This window comes from Rana temporaria, chromosome 3 (assembly GCF_905171775.1).
Source record: "Rana temporaria chromosome 3, aRanTem1.1, whole genome shotgun sequence".
NCBI lineage: Eukaryota > Metazoa > Chordata > Amphibia > Anura > Ranidae > Rana > Rana temporaria.
Genome location: NC_053491.1, coordinates 217,692,870 through 217,704,938, shown reverse-complemented (window position 1 = coordinate 217,704,938; position 12,069 = coordinate 217,692,870). Strand labels below are relative to the sequence as shown.

Genomic DNA, 12,069 nt, shown 5'->3' with positions numbered 1-12,069 from the left:
ACACTGAGGTTTTAAATTTCCCGGTCTCCGCGTCATCAGCAGAGGCCGAAAACGAAAGCGCCGGTCGGAGGACCCGCCCCCATGTCCCTACGTTCCAGGCGCTTGGAGCCACAAGCGCCGCCACAGGAAACAGCGTTGCCGGCGTGACGTCACCCGCTGGCCGGGACCGACATGCACCACTGACAACAGCGGCACCCGCGCGACCACCAGAGCCATGACCTGCGGACTCCGGGTGCATGGACGCTGAGCCTCCTGTGGGTGGGTCCTTTTGCTCCCATGAGCAGGCAAGACCGGGGACTCTGGAACACCCCCCCTGCAAGGTAAAAGGGGGGAGCTAAGATGGTCCATATAAAAAAGGCAAACCAACTGCTACCACTGAGGGAAAAGCCTGTCCTCCTCCAACCTTGGAGAGAAGCGCAGCTCCTCGCCTCCAGCCTGTTGCTTCCACCATGGCGGAGGAAACACAATAACTGAAGCCATGGTGGAAGAGGAGGGATTTAAAGCCTGGGTGTGTTTCCTATTGAAGAGGCGGAGCTGCACTCTCTCCAAGGTTGTCCTAAAAAGCGATTTGAGAAAAATACTTATCCTTTTTCTCTATTCCAGCATAGACTACTTTTCTGTCAAACAGTCAGACCTCCTGCAAGTTCAGAAAGTCTTCATTGAGACTTGTATACTGTCAGAATGTGCCCTGGTGGTAACCAAGATCTTCCTCTAGGCCAGGTCATACAAGAGTTGGAAATGGAAGCTCAATTAATTCCCCTATTCAGGACAAGGAAGTGAAAACCAGGTTGTCATCGGAGCCCTCCTTCTTTCAGATTAACCAACCATCTATTGGTAACCTGTTTACACTTGGAAGCCCACAAATGTTTTATAAGGGACATCCTCATGGTCCAAACAACAAACACAATGATCTGCACAAGTGGTCACATTGCTTTCTTAAATATGCACCCTTGAAATACTCCATAAACAAATCACAAGCCCATTTGACATTGATTGAATGCCAAGTTATACTTGCCTCCACTGTGCAGTCGATTTTGCACAGAGCAGCCCCAATCCTCCTCTTCTCGGGTCCCTCTTTGCTGCTCCTAGCCCCTACCTCCTATCGAGTGCCCGCTCAGCCAACAGCTCTCTAGGGGGCACGCAAGCCGAGTCAGAGCTCCATGTATCCAGACATGGAGTTCCGCCCCCTCTCTCCCCTGATTGACCGACTGCCGTGGGAGCCAATGGCGATGCTGTGTCTCAGCCAATCAGGAGTGTCCCTTAGGGCTTAGACACTCGTGGACATCACTGGAGAGAGATGGGGTTCAGGTAAGTAATTGGGGGGTGCTGGGGAGGCTGCTACACACATAGAACGCATGAAGATAAAAAAAAAAAAAAATTCTGACTTTACAACACCTTTAAAATTAATATTCTTCAGAGATTCCTCCATTTGATACAAACTCTCCCAATTAGGATTCCGAAAAACAATCAAAACGTGGGGTGAAAAGTCCAGAATACTAAAGGAACAAAAGATCAACGCTCCAAGAAAATTACCACTCTTTGGATCAGCTGTCGTTTTTGGTTGTAACAGCAGCATAGAAACAAAAATAGGCTAGATAGCCGCACTCCAAATATTCACTTTTTTATCAAATAAAGACAGGAGGTCCAAGGCATTCAAGTACACATGTACCAACACGTATAGCCAATGCGTTTCACACCAAAGAGTGCTTAACCATAGGTGCTGTACCCACGGTACAGCAACTACAGCAGGCTACTTGGATTTAATTAAATCCAATTAGAGCAGTCTATATCAGACATTCCATTGTGCAGGGTCCTGGGGTTTAAGGCTGCTCTGCCTACTCCTGTCAAGTCTCACCCTCTGGTAAATTATATGGCCCAACGCCTTCTCACTGAACGGGGAGATATAATTGCGGACCGATCCCCCTCGCTCATGACTCTGGTCATAGACCACCCCAACGTCCTCCCAGGTGTATTAGACCAGACTTTCCAAACTTTTGTCAAAGTGGATACATCTCATCTAGTTGCCTCTTACATCCTTGGGGTATAAAACCTTGGCTGAACTCCAACGTATGATGAAACCTCCATTAGCATATTGAAAGGCACTAAAATTCTAACGAGCCTAGTGGGGGGGAAGAAAAAGGTCCGCCTCCATTCCTAAGCAGCTTTGAAAAGTGGTGTGCTGCCCCGTCATCTTACAATTTACTCATACTGCATCTCTTCAGGAACCTGGATTCTGAATCCTCACATGATGGGTATAATGTCTGTCTCTCCACAACAACACTTTTTCACCTCACATACTTATGTGCTGGCAGCAGTGCCAAGACAAAAATCATCCCGCGCCCAGGGCGAACATGCCAAACTGTGACCCCCGCGTTTATCGATTTGTAAACGCTATAAAATTTTGCGCAAACCAAATAGGGGATATTTTTTTTGCATTTTTATTAATACTTTTTTTTTTTACTACTAATGGCGGTGATCAGTGATTTTTTTCGTGACTGCGGCATTATGGTGGACGCATCGGACAATTTTGACACATTTTTGTACGACCCAAGGCTGGGCACTTAAAGAGGACGTACAGGTACGAGCTTGTGCCCAGCCGTATATGTGCAGGAGGCGGTCCTTAAGTGGTTAAACAATTATATCATACTTACATTCTCTGTGTAAGACTTTTGCACAGAGCAGCCTGATCCTCCTTTTATGGGTTCCCCCGGTGGCGCTCCAGGCCCCTCCTCTTTATTGGGTGCCCCCAGGCTTTACTGGCTCTGATGTAGGGCTTGTTAGTCAACTGGTACAGTACAAGAGGAACTGAAGAGTTCACCTACAAATATGCAAACACTGACTTGTATCTGTGCAACATCTTCATGATGGGGAGGGATGGCCAGGCTCCCTAAAGGAGAGATGTAGCACTGGAGGAGTAGGTGGGGTTATTTTGCTTTCCTTTAAAACCCAACAAATGCATAGCTCCCCACTGTCCACGATTTGGAGGGACTGTCCCCGATTTGGAGCAATGTCCATCTGTCCCTCCTCATTTGTCCCTCATTTTGGTCTGATCCATATAATTGTATATAAAATTTACTTTTTTTCTTTCAAAAAGTGTTTCCCAGTGCTAAACCTTTCATCCAAAAATTCTAAAAGCCAATATAAAAGAAATAGTAGTGGTAAAAATAATAAAATAAAAAAAACCCTTGTAGATTTAATAAACCTTTTTTTGGTTAATTCTCCTTTAAGGGGGTGTGGCAGGGGGCATGTCCTATGCCTACATATGTTTGCTAGTAAGTGTCTCCCATTCCCATCTTAACCACTAGCCGACCAGCCACCGTAGTTATACGGCGGCAGGTCGGCTAGACTGCGCGAGATCACGTAGCTATACGTCATCTCGCGATTCAGCCAATAGGGGCGCGTGCCTGGCAGGCGCGATCACCACCGGGCACCCGCGATTGCTCGTTACAGAGCGAGAACCGGGAGCTGTGTGTAAACACACAGCTCCCTCTCCTGTCAGGGGAAGAAATGTCAGATCGTCTGTTCATACAATGTATGAACAGACGATCTGTCATTTCCCCTAGTCAGTCCCACCCCCCCCCCTTCAGTTAGAACACACACAGGGAACATAATTAACCCCTTCCTCGCCCCCTAGTGTTAACCTCTTCCCCTTACATTTTTATAGTAATCAATGCATTTTTATAGCACTGATCGCTATAAAAATGCCAATGGTCCCAAAAAATGTGTCAAAAGTGTCCGCCATAAGGTCGCAGTACCGGGGAAAAAAAAAAGAGCCGATTACAATTCATATGAAAATATCACAAAATGAAGCACAAAAAAATTATTTGAAAGATAACAGAACAAATCATTTTCAAAAAAATTGTCTGATATTCTCATTGTGTGTATGGGCCTTATATATGGTGTTCGCAGTACCGGGGGAAAAAAAAAAAAAAAAAAAAAAAAAAAAAAAAAATTGTGGAGGCTATAACTTTTGCACAAACCAATCAATAAACGCTTATTGCGTTTCTTTTATTCGAAAAATAGGAAGAGTACGTATCGGCCTAAACTGAGGAAAAAATATTATATATATATATATATATATATATATATATATATATAGTTTTTTTTTTTCAAAATTGTCGCTCTATTTTTGTTTATAGTGGGGGGAGGGGGGGAGTGACACCAATTTTGTTTGGGAGCCACGTCGAACGACCGCGCAATTGTCAGTTAAAGCGACGCAGTGCCGAATCGCAAAAAGTGGCCCGGTCATTGACCAGCAATATGGTCCGGGGCTGAAGTGGTTAAAATGTTCGGAGGTATGCAAATGTATTATAAGCAAAATAATTAAAACCTATGCATGCGACGTGATTTTAGCAGGAAGGCAGAACAGGGATGTTACCTGGCACTGGCTGAAAAGATAGGGATGAGTCTTCCCTGCAGTCTGCTCGGGATTGAGCCATTGAAGAGCTGAGGATTTGGGGGAGGTTTCAGAGCAGATTTCCACTATGGCTTCCTGCCCTCTGTAAATTAAAATGGACATGTTAAAGTGACGTGCAATGAAACATACAAAGATAACTGAAGAACACCATAAAATACCTGTAATATTATATAAGAAAAACAACCCATTCATAAAGAACAGCTTTTTTTTTTTAAGATCGATGAAGGGTATAAAACAGGGAACAGCAGGAAAGTATTATATATTTTTTTTTTAAAACACACACAGTGATGCTGCTAGGGACCATCTTAGTGGTATACGCAACCTTAGGAATACTCATGGAGAATACAGCCATCGCCACATAGATGTGGATAGGCAAGGCACTTGAATGCTCTGGAGCCCTGGTGCCCAACCTGCGGCCGCATGTGGCCCTTTGGTATACGAGGTGTGGCCCTCGGAGCTCTCACTGCTGTCAATGAGGAGAGAGCAGGGGCAGGGTTGAGCTGTGGGACCACAGCACAGCTCTGTGTCTTTTGGTGTCTCAGGAGCGAGTAAGCACTAGTGCCCCGATAGCAAGTGGTTTGCTATGGGGGCACTGGTCATGAGGGGGGGGGGGGACCCAGGAACATTGCAGGGGGACCAGAGAAGAGGAGGTTTGGGGCTGCTCTGTGCAAAACCATTACATGGAGCAGGCAAGTTTGACATGTTGACAAGCTGAACCTTTAACAAGACTTGATTCTCTTTAAAAAAAAAAAAATTCAGGTTCCAGATTGACCAGACTTGGAAAGATGAAAAAATAAAATAAAATGTTGCCTGTAAAGACTGAAAAAAAAAAAAAAAAAAAAAAAAAAAACACTACTGAGCAAGCAGCTTGTGGAACCATCAGACCCAGACTTTGTACTTGGATCATAGTGATTAAGAAAGTGCTGTAGACAAGACCGATTTGAAGGCAGTAAACACGCAATAAAAGAGGTCATATCGCTGCAATGAACAGGTCTGCAAAACCTAATCGTAAAATTCAGTACAAAGAATAGAAAAATCTAAATACACCAAGATAAATACTTTGCATCATACCAGATTATCAATAATGGTATACACTAAAGTGTTCCAATTTAATCAGAAAATGTGTTAATTACCACCCGAAACCAATAGCCCCATCTCCTATTCAGCACTGTAAAAAGTTAATAATCACTAACGTTCTGTACACAGTTCAAGAAAAGTTACTGCGCTCCAGAAGCATGTAGAACGTTTACCTTGTCAGCGGAGAGGGAAGGGAGATCTCAAGAGGGGTGCCTTTAAAACTGTGACTTGTCCCAAGAGAAAACTTGGCTTCTTGTCCATTTACTGAAACTTTATTTATGGTGAGGTCCTTGGTATCCAAAATCTAAGATTAAAATAGAAAAGATCACCAAGCCTGCATTGAATGCTAGTTTATAGATACAAAATTAATGACTAAATCATGAGTTTCAAGAAAGAATTATAACAAAATATATTCAAAAACAAAGCCAAGTGCCAGTTATTAGACCGCTTTATGGTAAATGCATATAAATTCACTGTATTCAGTGTGCACCATGCGATTTCCCTGCGATTCCCGCACCTGCAGACACGCTGTGGGTTTAGATGCTTGGGGGGTGCCATTAAGAATGAACGGCAGAGATTGTAGGTGGGGGGAATCAGCGACCATGTGAACCACGGATAAAGGCTTACCCGAGCCCGATCTTGATCTAGTGCTGTGCACATCTGCAGCAGCTCTTCTGCTATAGGATGGCATAGGGTGGGGGTGGAGTGGGATGGGATGGGGGTGGGGTATGGTGGGGTGGGATAGGATGGGATGGGCTACCTGACATACATGGACCTACCTGACATACACAATGACTTCACCTACCTGACATACATGGACCTTACCCAAACCTGACATACATGGACCTACATAACATACACTGACTTCACCTACCTGACATACACTGGCCTCACCTACCTGACATACATGGACCTACCTGACATACATGGACCTTACCCAAACCTGACATACATGGACCTACATAACATACACTGACTTCACCTACCTGACATACACTGACCTCACCTTCCTGACATACATGGACCTACCTGACATACACAATGACTTCATCTACCCGACATCATGTGTCACAGCATCCAGCCAGCCAGAAAGGAGGAGAGGAGAGCCACCCGCCCATGCACTAGTGTTGTCATATTCTGCTCCCTAGTGCATGGTGTCGATGAGGCTTGTAATTGCCGCCTTCTGGAGTCTGCGGCGCCTATGATGGACGTCACACGTCCCACGGTCCTGTGATTGGATCTTCAGGACATCCATCATAGGAGCTGGGTGTACCAAGATGGCCGACCCCCCCGGAGCTAGGCCGAAGCTGCGGCCTTTCCTAAGGCCGAGGCAGCGCTGCGCGGATCACGGATCGGTCACGATCCATTGCATCACTAGTGGCAACGGACGGTCCGTTGCGCGGGCCACATGGCAAGGTCTCGCGTGCCGGATTCGTCCCACGGGCCTTGTGTTTGCCACCCCTGCTCTAACATATACACAGTGAAGTGACTGGCCTCAGGTGATAGCCAGAGTGATGAAGGGAAGGGAAGGGAACCCCCCCCCCCCCCTGCACACAGTAACAGAGTTGAGGCTGCAAATCAGCTGGAGCTTCCTCCCCTGTCACCATTTTTACTCTTGGTGTCAGGAAAACTCCATGCTGATAGCAAAGGAGGGAAGGAGCAGACAAAAGGTCACAATACCCTGGATTGAGATAAACACACTTGAACAGCTAGTAGTGAATCACATTCATCTGGCCCAAGTTTGCAATGTTATAGACGTCTCCCCACTCAGAACAAGTCCAGTGGGATGTGACTTACTAATTCTAGCTGTGCCAAGATCTGGATAAATGAGAACCTTCACAAGCATGAGAAAATATATAAAGATACTGGAGATTTAAGCCCTGATTAATGCTTAAAACTTAATCACCTTCATACATTGGCCAGGAAAACCAACTGCCAATTTGAATGCAACAATTGGCCAAGTCTGGTATTACATGGGGCAGTATATGTATGAGGAGTGCGACAACCACCCTCACCCTTGTGCTCAGTTTCCTAATAATCCCCCCCAGAATCCAGACAAAGCCACCGGGCCCAACACCTCAGTTATCCCATCTCATTCATACCACCAATAACCAAAGTGTCCCCCCCAACTAGCCCTTCATCCACACATACTCCCCTGAGGCCCCCAGTAGCTCCCTGCAGAAAAAATAAATAAAAAAAACTTCCCCACCCTTACTTGCAGTTCATCCCCTGCAGGTAGTAAGATGGCATCCTATACCACAGACGTATGCCACCGTAGCTTCATGATTATCTACAGCATTCATAGGGTATCAGGAGGAATGGACAAGGCTGCACTTGGCATAGCTAATCCAGTTTCACATAATGTACTAGTACGCAATACAAGCACATTATGGCTTTACTTTACATGTCAGAAAAAACAAAAACAAACGAAATTCAGCCTGTTATTTACTTCCTGTTTATTTGCCGTCTGTGTCCCCTTTAGGGAGATTCACCCTCTCTCTATTTGTTCTGTTTACCATTATCATTGAAAGAAAACCCAAAATGTACGGTTATCCCCAGAAAAGTAATAGAGGGGAAATCTTGCAATGGGGGACAAAAGTTCTGGGGACCTAGGGGTCCCCTAGGGATTCCCTTCATTAGCAGGGATCTCCTCTCACTTCCTGTTTTGGCCATGTGACAGGAAGTGAAGGGATTTCTTCCCAATGGAACATAGATGTCAAAAAATAAATCCAAAATTAAAGTTTTGCATATATGCTCTACTTTAAAAGCTATATCAGCAAGTGGTTTTATATATACACCCCCCCCCCCCCCCACACACACACACACACACACACACACACACACACACACACACACACACCCCTCTAGAGAACCAGCACAACAGAGCCCTCCTTATACCAGAAGGTACTCATGCCCATCACATGCTTCAAAAACCACATGATTAGCCCTCATATGTGGACAGTGCCACAAGTCTCTCTTTTCTGCCTCACCGGCCATGTGCACTCCTGGTGTATAGTGTATAAACAGCCTAATATTATAGAGATTTATTTTTTCCCCCTCCCAAAACTTTATACAGTTGTTTTAGGCTTTGTGGCCCTCCACTTAATCACTGCGTAGGACAGTAGAGCCTCCTGTAAAAGATTGGCTTTAATAATCTTATCAAAGTGTGAATGATTTATAAGTGTATATCTCAGTATCGTGCAAACATAGCTTTGCTTTCTGCTCACTGGTGTTGCACAACGACAATACTTGCTTATTCTTCCACTTCACTGTCTCCCTGAAAATAAAATAAGTCTAGATCCCGGTTACATGAATCATCCATGTTATGTTATGTTACTCCAACTGAAAGGTTTCAACAACCATGTCTGGTTTTGTAACTCTGTAAGAGTGAAGCATTGCTTGCTAAATCTTACATTACATAATAGTAATTCAATCCTGAAAACTTTAAAAAGTTGTTCCACCAGGGCGTCTAAAAGGATATAAGTAAAGATGACGAAAACACACATTAAAGCAGTGGTTCTCAACTCCTGTCCTCAGGGCCCACTAACAGGCCAGATTTTAAGTATTGCCTTGGGGAGATGCAGACTAGAATACTGCAATCACTGAGCAGCAAATGATATCACCAGTGATGTAGTTCAGTTATCTTGCAAACCTGGCCTGTTAGTGGGCGCTGAGGACAGGAGTTGCACAAAATATCTACCAATACATATCTTGGGGTGCCCATAAACACATATCTTGGTACCAAACCAACAATGACCAGTGCTCATGAAGTGCCAAAAATATAAAGTTTGTCCCAGCAAAAGCAGGTGCCAGATATTTGAATAGATCTAGGTGCATGTGTGGCAGCAGAGACCAGGTCTGGGTGCATGTGTGGCAGCAGAGACCAGGTCTGGGTGCATGTGTGGCAGCAGAGACCAGGTCTGGGTGCATGTGTGGCAGCAGAGACCAGGTCTGGGTGCATGTGTGGCAGCAGAGACCAGGTCTGGGTGCATGTGTGGCAGCAGAGAACAGGTCTGGGTGCATGTGTGGCAGCAGAGACCAGGTCTGGGTGCATGTGTGGCAGCAGAGACCAGGTCTGGGTGCATGTGTGGCAGCAGAGACCAGGTCTGGGTGCATGTGTGGCAGCAGAGACCAGGTCTGGGTGCATGTGTGGCAGCAGAGACCAGATCTGGGTGCATGTGTGGCAGCAGAGACCAGATCTGGGTGCATGTGTGGCAGCAGAGATCAGATCTGGGTGCATGTGTGGCAGCAGAGATCAGATCTGGGTGCATGTGTGGCAGCAGAGATCAGATCTGGGTGCATGTGTGGCAGCAGAGATCAGATCTGGGTGCATGTGTGGCAGCAGAGATCAGATCTGGGTGCGTGTGTGGGAGCAGAGACCAGGTCTGGGTGCGTGTGTGGTAGGCTAGCAGAGATCAGATCTAGGTATGTGTAGTAGAAATCAGAAATAGATCTTGATGGATGTAGCAGAGATCAGATGTAGGTGTATGGAGGACTAGATCCAGGTAAGTACCAGGCTACAGATGGAGTCCTGCAGACATCTGACGGTCAGGGCACTGGAGGAGGAGATGACTCTTCTACAGAAGTCCACGTTCAGGTGCAGGTTGATATGGCGGGTGATGAACTTCTCGGCATCACAGAACGAGCTCGGGTCGGACATGATTGGTAGAAAACGCTGTCAGCTCTCCCAGCACACTGCGTGCAGTCACACAGCTCTAACGCTTAGTATAGAGAACAATCCCTGCATGCACTGGGCGAGGCAGGAGTCCTTATGGGAGATGTAGTCCTATGGTGACTCACTGAGCCAGTAATGCGGTCAGGTGGTGTGTGAAGGGAAAGTTATTGCATACAATTCTCAGAGAGTAATTACAATGTATGTTTTATTGCCCGGCAGCAATATAAACGTTGTAACAATTAAAGATATGCATGAAACACTAATTTGTAACCAACATCTATCCATGTAATAATAAACAGATAATGGTTACTATGGACTAAACCTCCACAAAGCTTTCTACAGAACACGCACGGGCCCGCTGAAAGCTGACTTCCCGTTGACTATCATGGAGATGCCCTGTACTGCTGACTAGACGTGTGTACTGTACACACACCAGTGATAAACCCTTCTGCCCAGAAATACACTAAAAATCTTCTGTCAGGTTCTTATCCACCCTTTATATTTGTACTGAGACAGAAAGTGAGGGGAAATCCAAAATATTACTGCGTTCTTCCCAGAACATGAAGCATCTTTTAATAATGGCCACATGTCTAAATATCCCGCACTTTGGTCGATTTCTGTCACTTCCTGTTGCCTCAGAGACTGAAAGTCAAGGCAAATTCCCCTACTAGCACACAGCAAAAAAAAAAAGATTTGAACCCTTTTCTACTTAACCCAAAACAGAAAAATGGCAATGCAAACACCTGGTCCACACTGATGCGATGATCGCACCGACTTTGGAGCACTTGTCGCATCAGAAGTCAGACCCCATTCACTGCAAGTTCAAATCGGTGCGCCTTGAGTCGCCCCGACTTACAAAAAGGTTCCTGTACTACTTTTGGTATGATTTGCATTGACTTCTGTTAAAGAAGTTGCATGCAAGTCGTGTCGAAGTTGCGCTGGGGTCCGACTTTGAAGTCGTGGCAGTGTGAACTCAGGCTAAAAGTATGCCATTAGGCCTTCCTGGTGGCAGTTATCCACCATCAGGGATGGACTGGCCATAGGGACTACAGGGAGTTTCCCGGTGGGCCGATGGCTCAGTGGGCCGTTTTTTAAAACAGAGATGCTGCTTGGAGGACTTTTTCTAACACCCTGGCAGCGCCCCAGTGTGAAAGCACTCAAGCTTTCACACTGGGACTGCAGCGGAAGCGTTTTTCAGTCGCTTTACAGGCGCTACTGTTAGCCCAAAAGCGCCTAAAAAACGCCTCAGTGTAAAAAGGGGTCCTACACTCACCCCCTCTCTTTTACACTCACTCTCTTTTTTTTACACTCACCCCCCTCTCTCACCCACCCCCTCTCCCTCAACCCTCCCTCTCTCTCTCATTACCCTCTCTCTCACCCTCTCATGATATACAATAATGGATTTATTGGTCTTTTGGTGGGCGTGATTTTTCGGGGGGGGGGGGGGGCAGCATTTTATTGAATTAAAATGGGACGGTCTGGATGAAGTCCAGGGCCAAATTTTTGTCCCAGTCCAGCCCTGTCCACCATATTGCTCTTTTACTGTTCTACAGCGTTTGAAAGGTATAAAACAAACAGTATGTAGAGTTTTTGAGAGGATGAAGAAGCTATGTTTCTGAAGGAACTGAGCAGCCTTAAAGCGGAGGTTCACCGCTAAAATGCTGTTTTTACCCTTAGAGTGATGCTCGTTGTGTCTAGGGGAATCGGCTAGTTGTTGCATCCATCGCGTCACGATTTTCCGAAAGTAGCCGAACGCCGGTGCGCAGGCGCAGTATAGAGCCGCACCGACGTTTGGCTTCTTTCGGCTACTCGTGACGCGATGGATGCGACTGTCGGAAGCCTGTCGGAAGACTGTCAATCAAGAAGGAACGCCCAGTCCCGAAGACCCATACCCGGAAGT

At 46.0% G+C, this 12,069-nt stretch overlaps 1 protein-coding gene across 1 annotated transcript in view; it reads right to left on the bottom strand.

The window, feature by feature from the left end:
- LTA4H (leukotriene A4 hydrolase) overlaps nucleotides 1–10,277 on the bottom strand; it is a 56,165-nt gene extending 45,888 nt beyond the window's left edge. The window contains exons 1-3 of the mRNA XM_040344240.1: nucleotides 10,008–10,277; nucleotides 5,668–5,798; nucleotides 4,379–4,499 (exon numbers count right to left, since the gene is read on the bottom strand). Of these exons, the coding sequence (XP_040200174.1) occupies nucleotides 4,379–4,499; nucleotides 5,668–5,798; nucleotides 10,008–10,154 (399 nt within the window). The 5' untranslated portion in view covers nucleotides 10,155–10,277. The remainder of the gene's footprint in view (nucleotides 1–4,378; nucleotides 4,500–5,667; nucleotides 5,799–10,007) is intronic.
- Between the last annotated feature and the right edge of the window lie 1,792 nt (nucleotides 10,278–12,069).